The sequence below is a fragment of the Euprymna scolopes genome, chromosome 23 (genome assembly GCF_053919585.1).
Source record: "Euprymna scolopes isolate OS-2025 chromosome 23, ASM5391958v1, whole genome shotgun sequence".
Lineage (NCBI taxonomy): Eukaryota > Metazoa > Mollusca > Cephalopoda > Sepiida > Sepiolidae > Euprymna > Euprymna scolopes.
The window spans coordinates 77,644,659-77,667,951 of NC_136504.1; the positions used below are offsets into that span (position 1 = coordinate 77,644,659).

The 23,293-nt window shown below is 31.8% G+C and overlaps 2 protein-coding genes across 4 annotated transcripts in view; one reads left to right on the forward strand and one right to left on the reverse strand.

The window, feature by feature from the left end:
* LOC145246018 (enolase 4-like) overlaps window positions 1-1,472 on the reverse strand; it is a 772,121-nt gene extending 770,649 nt beyond the window's left edge. Inside the window, exon 1 of one of the 2 annotated variants that reach the window (XM_080107835.1) lies at window positions 1,349-1,472. Coding sequence is in view for 1 of the 2 variants with exons in the window: in XM_080107834.1 (XP_079963960.1) it covers window positions 579-580 (2 nt within the window). In the remaining variant the exon portion in view is untranslated. Of the gene's footprint in view, window positions 1-578; window positions 1,198-1,348 lie in introns of those variants that run through there. The other variant, XM_080107834.1, reaches the window with a different exon arrangement.
* Window positions 1,338-23,293, forward strand: part of LOC145246020 (uncharacterized) — a 74,406-nt gene continuing 52,450 nt past the window's right edge. For both annotated transcript variants that reach the window (XM_080107838.1, XM_080107839.1), the window contains exons 1-2: window positions 1,338-1,480; window positions 12,326-12,509. In XM_080107838.1, coding sequence (XP_079963964.1) covers window positions 12,414-12,509 — 96 coding nt within the window. In that variant the 5' untranslated portion in view covers window positions 1,338-1,480; window positions 12,326-12,413. The remainder of the gene's footprint in view (window positions 1,481-12,325; window positions 12,510-23,293) is intronic.

A 23,293-nucleotide genomic window follows, 5' to 3' on the forward strand; every position in this document is an offset into this window, starting at 1 on the left:
GACCGCAACCCATATTCACACTGGAGATTCCTAGTCGCCGCCATCTCCAACGCCCATATCAAAATTCTCGTCTGCTGCGCGCACGCTAAGCGCACAACATTTTGATTGGCTAATGACTATGTTTCATCAGAGAGCAGCAAAAACTGTTGACGTCATGCACCGGACAAAGCCGAGCAGATGCTGAGTTATGTCTGGTTCGTTAAATGCACAAGTATCAAAAAAAAGAAAAGCTGACAAACAAATATATTTTCAAACTCGCCAAACAGAAAAATGACAGGCAAGAAAATAAATCTATTCATGTTAGAAAAATAAATGAAAACGTCGATGCAGACAATCTAATATTGTCAGGAGAAGAAATTGCTGTCCCAAAAAATGAGGTGCAAGCAACAATTGTTTACTTAAAAAAATAAAAAAAATATCGTGTGTAAAGGATGGTTTCTCCTGGAGATGTACAAATGGACAGTACCACCAAAAGAACTTGACTGAACAACAAGTCTTTAAATAAAAAAAACAAGAAAAAAATACGGTTACAAAAAAGAAAAGAATACAAAACAAAAAAAAATCAAACTTGTACTTACATCTAACAATTATGCGATTAAAAAATCTTTTCTTGGAGAAAAAAAAACGAACTTTCTGTTGATAAATATTTTGCAAAAATATTAAATAAAATGAAATAAACATATTTTCATTTTTCAAGGTAGTTTTTTTTTTGTGTGTTATTTTTTATTATTTGTATTTTTTCCCGTTTTTTTTTTTTTTTTTTCTTTTTTATTTCATTAGTCTGCGTCTGTTACGACGCGCTCTCGGCTGACACCGATAATTGCCGGTCTCGCCCGATCCATGCTTGCTTGACGGGAATTCGGGTCAAATTATGCAAGAGTACCCAATTCGTTTATTTATTTTATTTATTTTGTTAGGAGTTCGGAGACACTTATGTTCACGCCACGGCTGTGAAACCAGGCATCGATAAATGTCGACCAAGTTTGGCAAACCACCTACACGGAGAGTATTTTAAAGTATTTTAATGTGCTTTCATTGTATTATAACAGTGTTTTTCGTTTCAATTGGGTAGGAAAATAAATATTAAAATTTGAATTTAACTTATGCTAGACATTTATTTTAATTTGAACAAAACATGTTAACATTTAATTGAACAAAAAAAAAAAATACAATAAAAATAGTTTAAAACACACAAAAAATATATCCAGGTAAATAGAAAGGTAACTTTTCTTGCCTATGGTAATATTGATTTGTTGCTTGATTATCATTTTTTTTTTTTTTTTTTTTTTTCTATTAAAATCATCCGAATTTTAATTATATTGCAATTTAGTTGACAGACAAAACTCACCAAAACGTCTCGCGTCTCCAAACTCTTCTTAGAGTCTTTGTTGCCAAGGAAGTGGAATTGTGGGTAATTACGCGCCCGCGTTATGGTAATTTCCGTTAATTGTTGCCATAGCAATGGTCGTTTGTTATCAAGGTGCGTATCATTCGTTTCTTTTAACATTTATATCAGAAAATGAACTTGTAGTTAACTTCAAATCAAAGGAGTCTTTCTTTTCATCAAAACATCTTTCTATAATCGAAACTAATTTACTTTCAACACTGACAGTATTAAAAGCACTTTTTTTTTTCAACTTAAGATGGGTTTTTTTAATAGTTTGGTGCATCTTCTGCATCTATAGTTCTTAATCAATTTTGAAAAAAAGGAGACATTTTGAGAATAATCTTTCTAAAAGAAAGAAGACATTTTGAGAATAATCTTTCTAAAAGAAAGAAGACATTTTGAGAATAATCTTTCTAAAAGCGAGGAATTGTTGTCCGACACTTTTTTTTTTGTTTTGTTTTATCTCATTACTTTATTATTACTTTATTATTGCTTGACTTCATTACTTTATCATAATTTTATTATTACTTTATTATTACTTAATCATTACTTTGTCATTACTTTATCATTACTTTTTAATTATTTTATTATTACTTTATTCTTACTTTATCATTACTTTATTATTACTTTATCATTACTTCATTACTTTATCATTATTTAATCATTACTTTTTCATTACTTTATTATTACTTTATCATTACTTTACTTCATTACTTTATCATTACTTTCTCATTACTTTATTATTACTTCATTACTTTATCATTATTTTATCATTACTGTTTTATTATTTTATTATTAATTTATTATTACTTTGTAATTACATTATTATTACTTTATCATTACGTTATTATTACTTTATCATTACTTTATTATTACTTTATAATTACTTTACTTCATTACTTTATTATTACTTCATCATTACTTTATCATTATTATCATTACTTTATTATTACTTTATCATTACGTTATTATTACTTTATCATTACTTTATCGTTACTTTATTATTACTTTATCATTACTTTATCATTGCTTTATTATTACTTTATTATTACTTTATCATTACGTTATTATTACTTTATCATTACTTTAGCATTACCTTATTATTATTTTATCATTACTTTATCATTACTTTATTCTTACTTTATTATTACTTTATCATTACTTTATTCTTACTTTATTATTACTTTATCATTACTTTATAATTACTTTAACTTGGCCTTTTTGGTCAAGATCAAAGTGTAGTATCTGTTCTTCAGATGCTGCACTTCCATTTCTTGTTCTCTTTCGGTGGAGGAGAAATCCTTCACGACTGAGACAATTTTTATTTTTGTACCTTTTCTCCACGTTAAAAAAACGACCCTGGTGTCTAACTCTGTCCCGTGGGGAGGCATAGTAAATAGGTACTTTATAATTACTTTATCATTACCTTATTATTACTTTATCATTACCTTATTATTACTTTATCATTACTTTATTATTACTTTATAATTACTTTATCATTACTTTATAATTACTTTATCATTACCTTATTATTACTTTATCATTACTTTATTATTACTTTATCATTACTTTATTATTACTTTATTATTACTTTATCATTACTCTATTATTACTTTATTATTACTTTATTATTATTTATTATCAATTTATTATTACTTTATTATTACTTTATCATTACTTTACTATTACATTATCATTACTTTATTATTATTTATTATTATTTATTATCAATTTATTATTATTCTATTATTACTTTATTATTACTTTATCATTACTTTACTATTACTTTATCATTGCTTTATTATTACTTTATTATTACTTTATTATTACTTTACTATTACTTTATCATTACTTTATTATTATTTATTATCAATTTATTATTACTTTATTATTACTTTATCATTACTTTACTATTACTTTATCATTATTTTATTCTTATTTATTATCAATTTATTATTACTTTATTATTACTTTATCATTGCTTTATTATTACTTTATTATTACTTTATTATCACTTTATTATTATTAATCATTACTTTATTATCAATTTATTATTAATTTATTATTACTTTATCATTACTTTATTATAACTTTATTATTACTTTATTATTACTTTATCCTTACTTTATCATTATTTTTCATTACTTTATTATTAATTTATTATTACTTTATCATTACTTTATTATATTACATTATTATTACTTTATTATTACTTTATCATTACTTTACTTCATTAGTTTATCATTCCTTTATTATTACTTTATCATTACTTTATTATATTACTTTATTATTACTTTATTATCACTTCATTTTTACTTTATCATTACTTTTTCATTATTTTATTATTACTTTATTCATACTTTATCATTACTTTATTATTACTTTATCATTACTTCATTACTTTATCATTATTTAATCATTACTTTTTCATTACTTTATTATTACTTTATCATTACTTTACTTCATTACTTTATCATTACTTTGTCATTACTTTATTATTACTTTATTATTACTTCATTACTTTATCATTATGTTATCATTACTGTTTTAGTATTTTATTATTAATTTATTATTACTTTGTTATCACATTATTATTACTTTATCATTACGTTGTTATTACTTTATCATTACTTTATTATTACTTTATTATGACTTTATAATTACTTTACTTCATTACATTATTATTACTTTGTCATTACTGTATTATTACTTTATTATTGCTTTATTATTATTTTATCATTACTTTATTATTACTTTATTATTACTTCATCATTACTTTATCATTATTATCATTACTTTATTATTACTTTATCATTACTTTATTATTACTTTATCATTACTTTATCATTACTTTATTATTACTTTATCATTACTTTATCATTACTTTATTATTACTTTATCATTACTTTATTATTACTTTATCATTACTTTATTATTACTTTATTCATACTTTATCATTACTTTATTATTACTTTATCATTACTTTACTTCATTACTTTATCATTACTTTGTCATTACTTTATTATTACTTTATTATTACTTCATTACTTTATCATTATTTTATCATTACTGTTTTAGTATTTTATTATTAATTTATTATTACTTTGTAATTACATTATTATTACTTTATCATTACGTTATTATTACTTTATCATTTCTTTATTATTACTTTATTATTACTTTATAATTACTTTACTTCATTACATTATTATTACTTTGTCATTACTGTATTATTACTTTATTATTGCTTTATTATTATTTTATCATTACTTTATTATTACTTTATTATTACTTCATCATTACTTTATCATTATTATCATTACTTTATTATTACTTTATCATTACTTTATTATTACTTTATCATTACTTTATCATTACTTTATTATTACTTTATCATTACTTTATCATTACTTTATTATTACTTTATCATTACTTTATTATTACTTTATCATTACTTTATCATTACTTTATTATTACTTTATTATTACTTTATCATTACTTTATCATTACTTCATTACTTTATCATTATTTTATCATTACGTTATTATTACTTTATCATTACTTTATCATTACTTTATTATTACTTTATCATTACTTTATCATTACCTTATTATTACTTTATCATTACTTTATCTTACTTTATTCTTACTTTATTATTACTTTATCATTACTTTATTATTACTTTATCATTACTTTATTATTACTTTATCATTACTTTATCATTACTTTATTATTACTTTATCATTACTTTATTATTTCTTTATTATTACTTTATCATTACTTTATCGTTACTTTATTATTACTTGATCATTACGTTATTATTACTTTATCATTACTTTATTATTACTTTATCATTACGTTATTATTACTTTATCATTACTTTATTATTACTTTATTATTACTTTATTAGTACTTTATTATTATTTATTATCAATTTATTATTACTTTATTATTACTTTATTATTACTTTATCATTACTTTTTTATTACTTTATCATTACTGTAATATTACTTTATTTTTATTTATTATCAATTTATTATTACTCTATTATTACTTTATTATTACTTTATCATTACTTCACTATTACTTTATCATTACTTTATTATTACTTTATTATTACTTTACTATTACTTTATCGTTACTTTATTATTATTTATTATTACTTTATTATTACTTTATGATTACTTTACTATTACTTTATCATTACTTTATTATTATTTGTTATCAATTTATTATTACTTTATTATTACTTTATCATTGCTTTATTATTACTTCATTATTACTTTATCATTATTTTATTATTACTTTATCATTACTGTATTATGACTTTATTATTACTTTATTATTACTTTATCCTTACTTTATCATTATTTTTCATTACTTTATTATTACTTTACTAGTACTTTATCATTACGTTATTATTAATTTATTATTACTTTATCTTTACTTTATTATATTACATTATTATTACTTTATTATTACTTTATCATTACCTTACTTCATTAGTTTATCATTCTTTTATCATTACTTTATCATTACTTTATTATATTACTTTATTATGACTTTATTATTACTTCATTATGACTTTATTATTACTTTATCATTGCATTGTTATTACTTTAATATTACTTTATTATTACTTCATTATTACTTTATTATTATTTTATCATTACTTTACTTCATTACTTTATTATTACTTTATTATCATTTATGATTACTTTATGATTACTTTATTATTATTTTATCATTACTTTATGATTACTTTATTATTATTTATTATTACTTTATTATTACTTTATGATTACTTTATGATTACTTTATGATTACTTTATTATTACTTTATCATTACTTTATCATTACTTTATTATTACTTTACGATTACTTTATTATTACGTTTTCATTAGTTTACTCCATTACTGTATTATTACTTTATTTTGACTTTACTTCATTACTTTATTATTACTGTGTTATTACTTCTTCTTACACAGGCATCACCACATTATCAAGGCTAAGAGGCTACTCAAGGATAAGGCTTAAAGAGTGTACAGTAGAAATTCGACAATATAGTAATCATTAGTAATGAAAATTCGGTAAATTTGATAACTTATATGGAATGGCTCATCAAGAACTTATTTATGTTAGACTTGAACACAACCATATTGTAGTCAGCAGGAAAACGGAAGACAATTCGACAGGCGTGCAATTCTAAGAAAGAAGCTTTGTTCATGAAATCTACGTTTAGGTTTAGGCACAGATAAAGAGTGGGGGGAATTATTGATAGTGTTTTCAGCTAGACGAATGTTTCTTGTGAAAGTTTGGCGAGGGGGGACCATAGACTGAAGCTCAGTCGAACACTTTCCGTGAAAATAACGATACATCAGAGACAAACTCACAACATCTCTTCTGTGAGAAAGAGGTTGCAGGGAAGAGAAAAGGACATCTCCTACGAGGCTATGAAGTCTATTTTGAGCTCTATCAAGGCAGGACAAGTCCTTTCTAGCAGCTCCTGCCCAGATGTGGCAACAGTATTCCATCCTTGAACGTACCTGGCTCTTATATAAATAGAGAATTGCATCAGCAGTGAGATATCTACCGGCTCGATAGAAAAATCCCACCATTTTTCCAGCAGCCTTGGCAACAGATTTGATGTACGTGTTCCATTTAAGATCAGGAGTAATGTTCAAGCCTAGAAGCTTGTCAAAACTTGAGGCCTCCTGAAGACGAGAACCATTCATTTCAATTGATGCCAGATGTGGATCAGAATGTTGATGATGTAAAGAGAGAAGCTTGGTTTTAGATGCATTAAAAGTAACCAGCCACTCCTTTCCCCATTGTACTACATGCTCAAGATCAGAGGAGAGAGAATCAGAGAGAACTTGGATGTTTACTGTCTTAGATGTGCTACCATAAATGGTAGTATCGTCAGCATAAATGTCTACAAATGATGTAAGGATGTGATTTGGAAGATCATTAATGTAGATCAGGAAAAGAGTTGGGCCCAGGATGGACCCCTGAGGGACACCAGCATTAATACTGTGAGCTTCTGATTTTTGCCCCTCAACTAGTACTCTTATGAACCTATCAGAAAGAAATGATTTAATAATTGAGAAGACATTTCCAGCTATACCATAGCTGGAGATCTTGTGAAGTAAACCTTTATGCCATATCCTATCAAAGGCCTTAGATATGTCAAGAGCAATTGCCCTAGAAAGGTTGCCTCCGTTGAGATATTTGCTAATCCTATGAGATATAACTGTAAGCACATCTACTGTAGATCTAGCAGAACGGAAACCATATTGAGTGTCACTAAGAAGGTTATTTTTGTTGAGATGGTTTGATTACTTCTGTATTTAACACAGATTCCAGCAACTTACTCATGACGCACAGGAGACTTATTGGCCTGTACTGGGAGGGGGATGAGCGATTACCTGAATTCTTAAATACAGGCCATACTGATGAAATTTTCCAGGGTGATGGGAAGCTGTTCTCCTTAAGACAATGTTTAAAGAGTTTTGTAAGTATGGGCGCTAGTTCAGGTTGAAGTTTTTTGAGTACTATAATTGGAATACCGTCAGGACCAGTTGCTTTACTGGAATCAAGGTTCTTGATTAGCTTGGTAACATCACATACAGATATCATTACTTTATCATTACTTTATTCTTAGTTTACTTCATTACTTTATCATAACTATATTATTACTTTATCATTACTTTATTATTACTTTATTATTACTTTACTTCATTACTTTATTATTACTTTATTATCACTTTATTATTACTTTATTATTACTTTATTATCACTTTATTATTACTTTACAGCATTACTTTATTATTACTGTATTAATACTTTATTTGTACTTTTTTATTACTTTATCATTACTTTATTATTATTTTATCATTACTTTATTATTACTGTTTTATTATTTTATTATTACTTTATCATTACTTTATTATTACTTTATCATTACTTTATTATTACTTTATTATTACTTTACTTCATTACTTTATTATTACTTTATTATTTATAAGTCATTTCTACACTCATGCATAATAGTTTCCTCAGCAAAACAGTATGATGATTTGAACGCCATTACTTGTTTTCATTAAGATAATAAAAAATCTGTTAAAAATATCACTGAATTTAATTCAATAAATCATCTATTATAACTTGATAAAATCTTTTCCAGATTTCGGTCATTTAGATCCATTCTCAGATAAATTCAATAAATGTCATCCCTTGTCACAAATCATACCGTTTGCCGTGATTTCGTCTGTAGGATAGAAAGGCGCTTCTTCTTTTGTTTTTTAAATTTCAACAAATTAATTTAGTTTCTTCTCCATTATTACTTTTTTTCTTCTTCAATTATTCTTTCTATTCGAGTGACAGTTATTCAATATTGGGATTAAATTCTAATATCATTTCAACTCCTGGCGAATTTGCCAGGTGGAAAAAAAAAATGACTTGCCTAGAGGCTGCTACAGTCCAGACAATATTTGACCCAAAATTAAGTGGAAAACTCTTTAAATCCATGACCACTGCCAACAAACCGAGCAGTCATTTTTTTTTTTTTTACGCTCGATGCTGAATTTCCCCACACAACAAACCAGTTATTGTCTACAAAAAAAATAAAAAATAGATAATATTCTATATACAAGTGTTATATTGTGGGAGTTCATAACGGGAATATGTAATATAAAGGGGAAAATATGGAAGAAGTTTCATACCTTTCCGTCCGGAGGTCCTGTGTCTTCAACCACTGGGCTGCTGTGCAATGTACATTATACAAACACAAATCAATAAGACAAACCTGAAGCTTTTCTTTACATGCTGATTCTGAACCACAGAACAACAATTTATATTTTATACATATAAATTTATTTCAGATTTGTTTCAGAATTTCCACTAGAGTCTACCTTACGTGTCTACATTCTTGACTTCATCTAGCCTCGCTTCCAAACTCTCAGAGCTTGTGTTGGAAATTTATCCTCTTTCAGATAAATTTGACGCGAAAATAACGGCCTGGAAAAAAAAAATAAAAGCATGAAATAAAAAGGGGGGGTAAAGAATAAAATATAAAGGTCTTGTTTCAAAACGAAGAAGATATTTTATTCACAATAAAATTAGTTGCAAATTTTTCCCTTTGCATTAAATTCAAAAACAGAGAACGCCAAGGTAACATATAATGAAAAAAAAACACTGGTTCTTATACTGAAGATGTCGTATCCATGAACGAATACAATATAATTCAAATAGTAGTTCCTAATCTCTCATAAGCAATAAATTTTAGGAACGTACTCACAAATTGATGGTGTCAGGCATGTGCCTTTTTCTTTTTTTCTCATTTTAAAGTCCTTTTCGTATAACCCAAAATATACGAAGCTAAGAATCATAAAGTATACGAAATACAGAAAATCAAATCAAAGAACAAGAATAAAAATATAAATGTAAACAGGGGGATGCATAATTATTGGTACAAAAAATTCCGACACACATACCAATGCAAGTCTGCAAGGTTTACTGACAACTCGACACACATACCAATGCAAGTCTGCAAGGTTTACTGACAACTCGACACACATACCAATGCAAGTCTGCAAGGTTTACTGACAACTCGACACACATACCAATGCAAGTCTGCAAGGTTTGCTGACAACTCGACACACATACCAATGCAAGTCTGCAAGGTTTACTGACAACTCGACACACATACCAATGCAAGTCTGCAAGGTTTACTGACAACTCGACACACATACCAATGCAAGTCTGCAAGGTTTACTGACAACTCGACACACATACCAATGCAAGTCTGCAAGGTTTACTGACAACTCGACACACATACCAATGCAAGTCTGCAAGGTTTACTGACAACTCGACACACATACCAATGCAAGTCTGCAAGGTTTACTGACAACTCGACTCTCAACTCTAATCTTTTGACCTGTCAGTTCGAGTTTGTCATTCTCAAAAGAACACATTTCATTTGTGAGTTCTGGTGACATAAATGTCCAACAACACATCTCATTACCGCGTACCCAGCTGCTGAAGATCAATCTACCATATTTTGTTTATATTTAGCTAAGCTCAAACTTATTTTTACATTCCAGTGACCAATTTTACATTCCAATTTTTATTTCTCTAAACAATAATTCTTAATATAAACTATTTTAGCAAGATTAAATGGCTTTTGTCCATCTAATATTCAACACTTATACTTTTTTTCCCAAAATGTATACATATGGATTTTCACTCTCCCTCTTCTAACACTTGATTTTTCACATCTGCGCGCCAAAAAAGATCAGATGCCATCTCTAATATACATTGTTTTCGTTTTATTCTCACGGGCCTCATGGCACTTCCCAACTCACCTCATGATCAATATCAGCTGTTACATCAGCCATCCCCCTGCCATTACTAAATCCAAGGCAGCTTCCACCTTACCTCAAAATTCGACTACAACTTCCCTGCATCTGACATTTCATTCTGACTCCTTATCTCCACTGGTGTTAATTTCCTTTCATGCTTCTATCATACATACTTTACATCTGGGGACCAAAACAGAAAACCACTACCTACTTTAGTCTTAGTGGTCAGAATTCCAATTTCACAAGGTACCTGCTATCGTCATAATTCTAGTTTACATAAACACTTGGATTCCCAGCTTTGGATACTTCAGCCTCCCATGTCAGACATGGGGGAAATAAATAACATCTCATCTTAACTATCATCCTTAATTGAGGCGATCTTGACCCTATTTGCGCTGAACAGAGAAAGCGCTTTTCTAAACCTTTAATTACCTTTTCAGAAGCAAGGAGTGTGACTACTCCAAATGTTTTTTACCAGAATGCCTCAGAATACAAAACCAGATTCTCCCACAATCATACGCTCAAAAACTTAATATGGTACCCTTTTTTTTTTATCCCAATAGGACAACACTCCCACTTACTTAAATTGTTTCATATCAGCGACTTTTTCATTCCGTTCTCCAACTTTCCTCTTCCCTGAGTGATTCACAACATAATTGCCACATCTGCCATTATATCCTTCCACTATTTATGCTGGCTTAGGCAAGCATTCAGTTGGGTTCCCTAAAGTTGATCGTCACAACTCGATTCGATCATGCTGCCGCCTTCTTATGCTATACTGGAATTTTTTTTTCAAAAGTCTGGAACTGCAACTGGCACTCAGGCCCATAGCTCATGGAAAACCTTGGATTTTCATTCATGAAGCACCCAATTTTTGCTTCACATTGATTCTACTCGAGATCCAAAGAAAATCAAAAACAAAAGAAAAAAATGTTGAATCACCCTTCAAAAATAATAAAATAAATAACCGCCTACATAAATTCAATATTGTCTACCCCTCTTTAAAATTCTAGTATTAAATGCTGACCATACATTAAGAAAAATTTAACCTTCATTGATTAAATAAATAATTAAATAAATAATTAAATAAAACAATTAAATAAATAATTAAATAAATAATTAAATAAAATAATTAAATAAATAATTAAATAAAATAATTAAATAAATAATTAAATTAAATAATAAAATAAAATAATTAAATAAATAATTAAATAAATAATTAAATAAATAATTAAATAAAACAATTAAATAAATAATTAAATAAATAATTAAATAAATAATTAAATAAAACAATTAAATAAATAATTGAATAAATAATTAAATAAAATAATTAAATAAATAATTAAATTAAATAATAAAATAAAATAATTAAATAAATAATTAAATAAAGTGTTCAATTTAAAATTCTGTACATTTTCAACAATGATTCTCCGATTGAAAAAGATAATCCTGAAGAAAGTTGGAGATTTTCTTGGACGAAATATTGTGAAAAAAGTAACAACCAAGTTGAGAATAGTACAGTGAATGATCCAAATACAATTCTTATAATCTAATGTTTTAAAACTTCTTTTTATAGAATGTAATCCAAAAATTGTGAACGCTTGTTGCCAAATGCTACGGAAGATCAATGAGAAGTGACAGATTTTTTTAATGGATTCATAAATATGAAGAATAATGACCAGTTTATAGCTGCTTCCATTGGAGACGTTGAATGGCTAAAACAGTGTATTAAGAAAGGAAGTATAAAGGTTGACAAAAATGTAAGAAATTTCGTTTATATTTATTATTATTTATATAATTTTATAATTTTTTTTTTTTTTTACATGAAAGTCACCACTTATCAAGACCTGGAGGACACTCGGAGATAAGGGTTATTGCGTGTGCAGTTATCAATGGGACAATATCGTAGTAATCATTAGTAATGGAGATCTGATAAAGTGTCTTACTTAAGGGGGCGATTTATCAGAAATTTGTTTATGTTGGACTTGAAGACATCCAAGTTGTAGTCAGGTGGGAAACAGGCAAACGGAAGAGAGTTCCACAGGCATGCACTTCTTAGAAAGAAACTTTGTTCATGGAATCTACGTTTTGATTTAGGCACAGATAAAGAGTGGGGAAAATTGCTGACAGTGGTTTCAGCTAGATGGGTGTTTTTTGTGAAAGATTGGCAAAGGGGGACCAGAGATTGGAGCTCAGACGAGCACTTGCCATGGAAATAACGATAAAACAATGACAGGCTCACAATGTCTCTTCTGTGGGAGAAAGGTTGCAGGGTAGAGAAAAGGGCATCCCCCACTAAGCCACGAAGTCTATTTTGTACTCTATCAAGGCAGGATAGGCTGTTTTTAGAAGCTCCTGCTCAGATATGGCAGCAGTACTCCATCCTTGGACGTACTTGGCTTTTATATAGATAGAGAATTGCATCTGCAGTCAGATATCTTCTGGAGCGGTAGAAGGATCCCACCATTTTTCCAGCGACCTTGGCAACAGATTTGATGTATGTGTTCCATTTCAGATCAGGAGTAAAGGTCAATCCCAGAAGCTTGTCAAAATATGGAGCCTCCCGAAGACGAGAGCCATCCATTTCAATTGATGCCAGATGGGGATCAGAGCGTTGATGATGTAAAGATAGAAGCTTGGTTTTAGATGCATTAAAAGTAACCAACCAACTCTTCCCCCATTGTACCACACGCTCAAGATCAGAGGAGAGAGAATCAGAGAGAACTTTGTCATTTACGGCCTTTGATGTGTTGCCATAGATGGTCGTGTCATCAGCATAATGTTTTCAAAACATGACAAGAAGGTTATGTTTTACCCTGAATTTGTTTGTTTGATTGATTGAATCTCCATGAAATGTTAAATCTACATTAAATTTTGAAAGTCATTTTGATCCAACTATACAATTTTCTTTTACAAATTATCATCATCATTATCATCATTATTATTATTATTATTATTATTATTATTATTATTATTATTGTATCAAACTGATAATATGATTTCTTTTCATTGTTTTATAGTCTTTTCTGTTTGTTATTTTTTTATATATATATTAAAACTTAAAAAACCTAAGTTATTAAATAATTTTTATTTTATTGGTCAGAATATTGTCGGGTCTTGGTGGAGGTTATTACTCTCTGAATGCTTCTGTTTTCAACATGTTATCATACTGAAAAACTAAAACTTATATGGCTGGAAGCCTATAAATATGATTTAAATAAAATAGGATTTTTTTTCTAATTAGCGGATTGACGTGAATGCCATTGCAAGTGCAAATACTCAAGTGACTTGACTGCCATTACAGTATGATGAGATCAAGCTGAATATATCGTTTGACCATGTACTTGGCATTCTTAACTGCTATGTATCACAATGTGAAAACATACTTAAAACTTAGTCATAGATTAATATTAATATAGTTAATATTGATATAGTTAATATTAATATAGTTTGTACGAGCCTTTTTCAAGTCTCACACAAAACACACATTCATATTTCAAGCTGTCATATACATACGCGCACACAAACATACGCGCCCACGTCCACACATGTACACTTATTCACGTTCGCGTACATACACTCAAATTCACGTATATATACACACACACTTACGTACACACATGTACTCACACACGCGAACACGATCACGCACATGGACGACGTCACTTCCGCTTTCTAAGGAAATACACATGCGCAAAATACACTCTGGAAACGAGTATAAAAACAAGGTGATAAGCTGTTTCTTCCTCTTTGGAACCAACTCTCAACTAGAGAGGTTGGGCGAACAAGACGCGCGCCGTTTCGGCGCGCGCACGCGCACCTCACGCCCACTTCCTACTATGTATGGAGCACGAGCTAAAGGCTTTCTCACCCTTTCTCTTTCCACCTACTACTGGCCACTAAGAACACCTTCGCGTCGCCGACTACTAACTGATGACAACTCTGATATCCTCTCCTTTGTCTACACGCTGGACTACCATTCTCAATTTTCCTACAACATTTATTTCTCTTCCCACGCGCGGACATGTTATAACTAAAATGTTCATTTCTTTTAACAGCAAATAAACGACATTTATCTTATCCATTAATTGTGTCTTTGTTTCCTTCAATTCCCATTCGTTTCATTATTATTTTGTAACGGGATTGGGGTATTTATATATCCTAGTCCCCTACAAGTTAATATTTTCACCTGCAATCCCAAAGTTAGAATTTTGGAATTCTCATCTATATAAATCTCACCTGTTTATTTAAATGTATGTATGTATGTTTGTATATCCGCCTAAAACTTTCAACAATGGCGATGGATTTTCACGAGATTGGTATCATTTTCAAGCTCGACTCTTCGGACTACAAATATCGAAAAATTGGCAAAAAACATTAATTTCTTCACCCTCAACTAGGCACTTTTCTACAGGGAGGGTCGTTTTTTTCGCTGACATTTTTTGCAAGTCATTCAATCCTCGGCGTCGCATAAAAGGCATTGTTTTGACCGCCTGAGACGTCACAACCACAGTAGGCACATCAGTAAGACTATTTGTTTTTTGTTTTTTTTCACCTCTTTTTTCGCTGGTGCATTACGAGTTTGAGCCTGCTTACTACTCCTATTCCCATCTGAGTATATATTTTTATGTAATCGTTATGTTAACATCAATAAACATTGCTAACTGATAACCATTGTTTTGTCTCTCCATCAATGTGATTTATTACCATGTTTTTTTACCCACGTCATAACAGAGTGGCGACGAGATGAGATTAAAACTCAACAAATCAAAAACAGACAATAATCACATGTGCTGAGAAGAGAAAAAGAAACATACTCTCGGAGATTTGCAAAAAAAAAAGGGGAGGATTACCCTCGTAAATTGCCAACAAAAACGGAAACTTTCTAATATTTTTTTTTTCTTTCGTGAATATACGAAGAATAAGGAAGTAATTTAAAAAAAAAAAAGGAAAACAAAGAATCTTGAAATTTTTTTTTCTCTCTTTTCGTGAACACACGAAGAAATATAAAAAAAAACAAAAAAAACAAGGAATCTTTTGAAATATTTTTTTTTTTTGCAAACACACGGAAAAGGAAAAATAAATAAAAATGTCGATCTCCACAGAATTGCTTAAACAAATTCTAACCCAGCAACAAGAACAATTCGAACGAGCTCAATTAAATCTGATAATGACTTTAACACAAAAATTCCAGTCACAAGACAATGGAAATTCGTCCAGTATTGAGCTTGCGAATGCAATTACAGAATTTGCTTACGACGCCGATAACGGCTGTACATTTGAAGCTTGGTTTTCACGTTGGAAGGACACCTTTTACCACAAATTCCCCAGTAAGGACGAACATTGGAAAACACGTTTGCTGATTCGGAAATTAGGTACCAAAGAAAAGAAAGGTTTGTAAATTATATTTTACCAAAACGACCTTCCGATTTGACATTCACCGAGACTGTCAGTATCTTAACAGACATTTTCAGGGAACAACAGTCCCTATTCAACATCCGATGCAACTGCTTCAAGCTTACAAAAAGCAGTCCGAGGATTATGTCACCTATGCTGGCCACGTGAATCATGAGTGTGAGAGATTTCATCTTCAAACACTGAAATGTTTAATTTTTATAGCAGGTCTTCAGTCACCAAACGATTCAGAGCTACGTTCCCAACTGCTGGCAGCTTGAATCGGACAAGAAATTTACCGTTCAGGACCTGATAACCGAATGCAACAGGTTGTTGAGCTTAAAGGAGGACACAATGTTAGTCCAACAATCTACACTACCTTCACAAACGTCTTGCATCATTTCAGATGATAAATATAAAGGCTCAAAAAAGAAACCACCATCTGCATGCTGGACTTGTGGTGAATGGCACTATGCATGTTTTTGTTCCTTCAAAAAACATGAGTGCCAAGTGTGTCACAAACGTGGCCATAAAGAAAACTTTTGTCACCCTCCTAATTCTCCTAAGGAAAAATCCCCTGCTAAGTAAAAGTACAAAAAGAAAAACCAGCAACAGAAATCAAACACAGTCTCTGCCTCCTTTAAAATTGACTTTAAATCTCGCAGGAGATATATCAGTGTTGGATTAAACGAGAGTCCAGTTTGGTTCCAATTCAACACAGCATCCGATATCACTCTCATCTCACACAAAACATGGACAAAATTTGGCAAACCAAATTTAATAAAAACCAACCATATTGCCAAAAGTGTATCTGGGAATGATATCAAACTGATTGGAGAACTGAAGTGCTCTGTTTTTACTGGAACTTGCTACGTGACAAACACTGATCTAAACCTGATTGGTTTGGACTGGATTGAGGAACTCGATCTCTTCACTGTTCCATTGGAATCTGTTTTCAACTCATTTTCCCTGAAGTCAACACAGGACACTGAAAAACATTTGACTCAGACGCTTAAGTCTAAATTCAGTGATGTTTTTCAGGAGGATTTGGAATGTTGTACGAAAACGAAAGCCACTCTCAAGTTGAAGACGGATAGCAAGCCAGTATTTAGGCCTAAACGCCCTGTTTCCAACGCAGCTCTCAACATAGTTGAAAACGAACTGGATTGTCTCCAAAAAGCTGGAGTACTAGAACTGACAAACTATTCCAGATGGGCAGCTCCTATTGTTGTGGTCCGAAAAGCAAACGGCAAAGTTTGCATATGTGCAGATTATTCCACAGGTCTGAACAATGCACTGGACTCACACCAATATCCCCTGCCAATACCTGAAGATCTTTTCGCCAAGCTCAATGGTGGGACGTGTTTCACGAAAATTGACCTCTCGGATGCGTTCTTACAAATTGAATTTGATGAGGACTCCAAGGAGCTCCTCACAATCAACACATACAAAGGATTATTCCGGTACAACCGTCTTCCGTTCGGGGTCAAAACTGCTCCAGCTGTATTCCAGCAGACCATGGATTCCATGCTGACAGGCATAATGGGAGCCACAGCATTCATTGATGACATCATCATCTCTGGCACATCCCAGGACGAACTCCTTCAACGGCTGATTGCAGTACTCAACAGGATCCAACAATATGGTTTCCATATACGAGCTGAAAATGCCAATTCTACTGGACATCAATAAAATATCTGGGTTTCATCTTTGACAAAACAAGTCAATGACCCGATCCAGAGAATATTTCAACCATAATAAAAAACATGCCAGCTCCAACAGACATCAAAACCCTACGTTCCTTCCTTGGGTTGGTGAGCCATTACAGCTCATTTTTGCTGGAGTTACAACACATACAAACTCCTCTAAATAACCTTTTGAAGAAAGAGGTTGCATGGAACTTGTCACCAGAATGCAAGGCTGCCTTTGCCAAAATCAAAGCTTCACTCTCTTCAGAGCTTCTCCTGACTCATTTTAATCCATCCTTGGACATTATTGTGGTTTCCGATGCTTCTGACTATGGCGTCGGAGCCGTGATCTCTCACATTTTTCCTGATGGCAGTCAGAAAGCTATCACCCATGCATCCAGGTCACTGACACCTGCAGAAAGGAATTACAGCCAAATCGAAAAAGAAGTTTTGGCAATAATTTTTGCTGTGAAGAAATTTCATAAAATGATTTATGGGCATCACTTCACTTTGGTCACAGACCATAAACCTTTGGTGAGCATTTTTGGTTCCAAGAAAGTTATCCCAGTGTATACTGCTAATCGACTTCAATGATGGGCTACCGCATTACTGGACTACAACTTTTCTATAAAGTACCTCTCTATTAATTCGATCGGGCATGTAGATGCCCTCTCAAGACTTATTAGTATACACCAGAGGCTACCGGAAGACTGTTGTTGCAGCGATATCACTGGAGCCAGAAATCTCCTCAACACTCACAGCTACAATACGGGAACTACTGGTCACTGCTGATATGATTAAAGAAGCCACAACTTCTGACACTCTACTTCAAAAAGTCATCCGCTATCACTGTACCAAGTGGCCAAAAGTATCCCCAAACAACCTGTTACTACCTTTCTTCCAACGGAAATCTTCCATATCCGAAGTTGATGGTATACTTCTTGCTGAAGTCATTCCCTCATCACTGCAAAACAGGGTCTTAAAGCAATTCCATTTCAGAGACCAAGGCACCAGTTGAATGAAAGCATTAGCACGCGGTTACATTTATTGGCCAAATATGGACAAGCAATTAGAAGATCTTGCACGCACTTGCAGTAAATTTCAGCTAGCAGCTAAATCTCCTTGGAAATCTGTACTTTCTTCATGGCCTGTTCCAGGTTCTCCTTGGTCACGCCACCACATAAATTTTGCAGGACCCACCGATGGACAAATTTTTCTCCTTGTTGTAGACGCCTACAGCAAATGGCCCGAAATATTTCAAATGAACCGCATCACTTCTGAGGAAACAATTTCCAAACTTCAGAAGATTTTCAGCAGGTTCAACATTCCTGAGACTTTGGTCTCTGACAACGGCACTGCTTTTAGCTTAATCTTCTGTAAACAAAATGGTATCAACCACATTCACACAGCACTGTCTAACCCACAATCAAACGGTCAAGTCGAATAACTTGTGGATACCTTTAAAAGAGCCCTTTTAAAACTCAGGGGAGAAGGGTCAACATCGGAAATTCTGGAAACGTTCTTGACAAGCTATAGGGCAACACCAAACCCTAACACACCAAACGGTACCTCATCAGCTGAATGCTTGATGAATTGGAAAATCTGATTACACATTGATGTACTACATCCAAAACCACATCATCCTATCAAGAGGAACACAAAAATGGAACGGCAGTACAACCGCCATAATGGGTCTGTCCAAAGAACATTCTCTCTGGGTCAACAAGTTCTAGCAAAGGATTACTGCAATAACAAGAACTCATGGACTCATGGTTACATTATACAAAGAACTGGAAATGTAATGTACAAGGTAAAAGTTCAAGATTCAATTTGGGTTCGACACGCTAACCATCTGCGACCATCACATCTTCCAGACAAAGTACAACAAGATCCTTCTATTCCTCTAAACATCTTGTTGAACACCTTCAACTTGCCTCAACAACAACCAGAAGTTTCTCGGAGCACTGAAACTGGGATGCAGGACCTAAACATCTGGAAGTCAACTCGCACCCGTTATCCACCACAACACTTACAGGTGGATCCCCAACTTAAGTTGTACAAGCGACATAATTAAAAGGGGAGATGTTCGGACAACAATTACAACGAATCTAAGAATCCAATCTAAGGGAAATAACTCCTACATTTTCAGAGAAGAGTTGTTTCCTCTGAACTGTGGAATAGTCCCTGGGATTCTCGTATGTAAATACAGGAACGAGAATACCACGAGAGCGGCACGAGAAGCAGCACGAGAAGCGGCACAGTCTGCGATTAGGACAATGGAGGAACGAACGTCGTTCTTCGTAGCAGAGACATTTCTAATTCAATCTGTTTCCATCTGAGTATATATTTTTATGCAATTGTTATGTTAATATCAATAAACATTGTTAACCAATAACCATTGTTTTGTCTCTCCATCGATGCCAATTACCATGTTTTTTACTGTTATGAAGGGTTCCATTTACCCACGTCATAACAATTTGCATACAGCAATATATACATGAACATTGCTCTTAATAAAATAGGATTTTTTGTTATATCCAAAAATTAGTGTTGTGCAAGTTTTTGCAAAAATCACAAAAAACTAAAATTATCAAAGCCAAACTAAAAAAATGATTACACTAGTAGTGGATTTTCACTCCTCAACTACGTACTTACAATCTCAAAAGTTTTTGGCACTAGTAACCACTTTGAAGTACTTTTTTTCAAAGTGTCCGAAAAATATTGTCAAACCCTTGTATAATTAACTCTTGTATAATTATAACACTTGGCCAACAATGTGTAGCTTTGTCTTTTATAGTGTAGTATAACAAAACACAGTGATGTTTTTTCTGGGCAATACAACATCTAACCTTAGTTGCTCTAGCCATGATATTGAGCATTTACCACTTACCAGATATGATATTGCATTGTTAATGCTGAATAATGAGCAATACTGAATTTAAACACATCTGCTCTATCTAGAATATTGAGCACTTTTGGATTACCATCTACCACTTACCAAATGTAATGCTGTAATATTACTATTATGATTCCCAACCTATAGCCGTTCTTGTATAAAATGTTGTTTCCCCCAGGCAATGCAGTATTTAAATATAGCTATTTGAAACAAATAAAAACTGAAATACACCGACTGCCTCCTTGAAGAGGGTAAAAGTCCCTCAATTGAGCCACCTGTTGACTGTGGGTGGCAACCTGTAATGCCTAAGGATGGGATCCTGGTGGTTGAGCAGATCATGTTCAAGGTCCTATTAGGACATGAGATGCAACACACCACTTTGGCCCTTACTTCGGCTAAGACGGGTGGTTGGATAAGCCCGATTCAATCAATCTGTTGGTCATGACTAGCACTAAATCAGACAAACATAACAAGAAAATACGCTCATGCTCCCCACATCAGACAATAAACTGATTTAGTAAGTGGTGACTGAAGAGTCAATCAACTTGCTGAAGAATGGATAAAACATGGCTGGAAAACTAACATCTTTTCTAGAAATGAGACCATTAGAAAGGACGAAGGAAACATGAGTCCATCAGCAGAATGAGTATACTTCTGTATTCTTGTTGTGTTAGGGCGAATAAACCCCCACACAGGGCTCCAATGCGAAATGAAAAATCCAAAATATGTAAATTTCAAATAAAAAGCCTCAAAAAAAGACACTACTGTGAAGTTTCAGATAGATCTAGTTCAGATTCAGAAAACCAAAATCTAAATCAATTTAATTATAATTATAGAAGCAACCAAAGGAGAACGGATAACAAAAGTAACTCCCTTCAAAATAGAGAAAATATTTTCAAACATCAAACCTAAAATGGTCAAGAAATTAAATAATGGCACACTACTAGTGGAAGTAGAATGTCAAAAACATAATAGAAATCTTCAAATGGAGACTTTTTAAAAAAGTAAAAATCTATCCCCACAAAAATCTGAATACCAGTAAAGGAGTGATCAGGAGTTTAGAATTATCCCTATGCTCATTGGAAGAAATCAAAACTAACTTCAGAAACCAAAATGTTATTGATGTTAAAAGAATCCAAATTAAAAGATATGGTGAGACTACCGATACAAACTCCTACATCTTAACATTTAACATCTATCAAATCCCAAGTAACATCAAAATAGGGTATGAAAAAATAAACACCGAACCATACATACCAAACTCTTTCAAATGCTACAACTGCCAAAGGTATGAATACCATCAAGACTGGTACACACACTCTCCAGTATGCATGAGATGTGGAGAAAACAGGACTCATACAAACTGCCAAAAAGAGCCAAAATGTACAAACTGCCAAAAACGCCTTGGTGCAAACTCAAAAGAATGCGACAAATGGAAGTAAGAAAAAGAAATTATTAAAATAAAATATACCAAAAATATAACCTTCCAAGAAGCTCGTAACATAGCCAAAAACACAAGATACTCTGAAAAAAAAAACATACAACATAAATAATCAAATAACAAAAGCAAATCCATCAAACATCAAAGCGGAAGACATTATGAAATAAAGGAACTAATGCAAGTGTTCAAAAAACTATAAAACAAATCAAAATTGAAAATAAAGCTGAGCAAAACTCCCAAACTCCAAAGACCCATAAAACCCCAAAGTGCTACAACAGCCATAGAAACAACCCCTCTCACCGAAAAGAAAAAACAGACACCAAAAAAGACACCAGGAAAAGGAAACAAATCACCAACCAACAAAGAAGTTAAAACTCAACTTCTAGACTAAGAGACTCAATCCAAAACAGATTTGAGGAAATGGACATGGAAGATCGAAGATCAGACACTAACGACTAACAAAAGTTAAAAATAAATACATAAAATCAAACCATAACCCCAAAAGTCATCCAATGGAACTGCTGGGATCTAAAACCTAACATAAATGGCCTGTTACTTTGTAGCAGTCGACATTGCTACAATCACAGCTTGAGATTTAAATTGACCATTTCCCTGGTTTGTTCAACCACAAACCAGCTCTCAGTCACATGACCGAGTACATAAAAGACGAAATCGGCAACTCTTCCTCCTCTTTCTCCCTGCTCTGGCCAGCAGAACACATCAACTGGGGCTTTGGCCTCCAGGCTAACGTGAGTATCACAAGCCAACATGGCTATCTTTACACCTGACCTTCTTTCTCAGGCTCAGGACTCTTTAATCCTTTGTCCATAACACATGGTACATGCACAAACTTTGCTTACAAGCTATTCATTTCGATACATAGACTAGACACACCCTACTACTATCAGTTACAACAAGTAAACACACTAAATACCTACATTTGTCCCTTTTTTAGTAGACATTGTTTATTTTGGCTTTTTATTTATGATGTTGGCCTGTATTAACCTAAAAGTAAGAAATTTTGTATTTGAGATGTTATTTTGTTTAGTTGCACCTGTTACATTTTTGTCTGTGATTAACAAAAATCCAAACCAAGATTATCTTGCTAGAATATTTATGAATTCA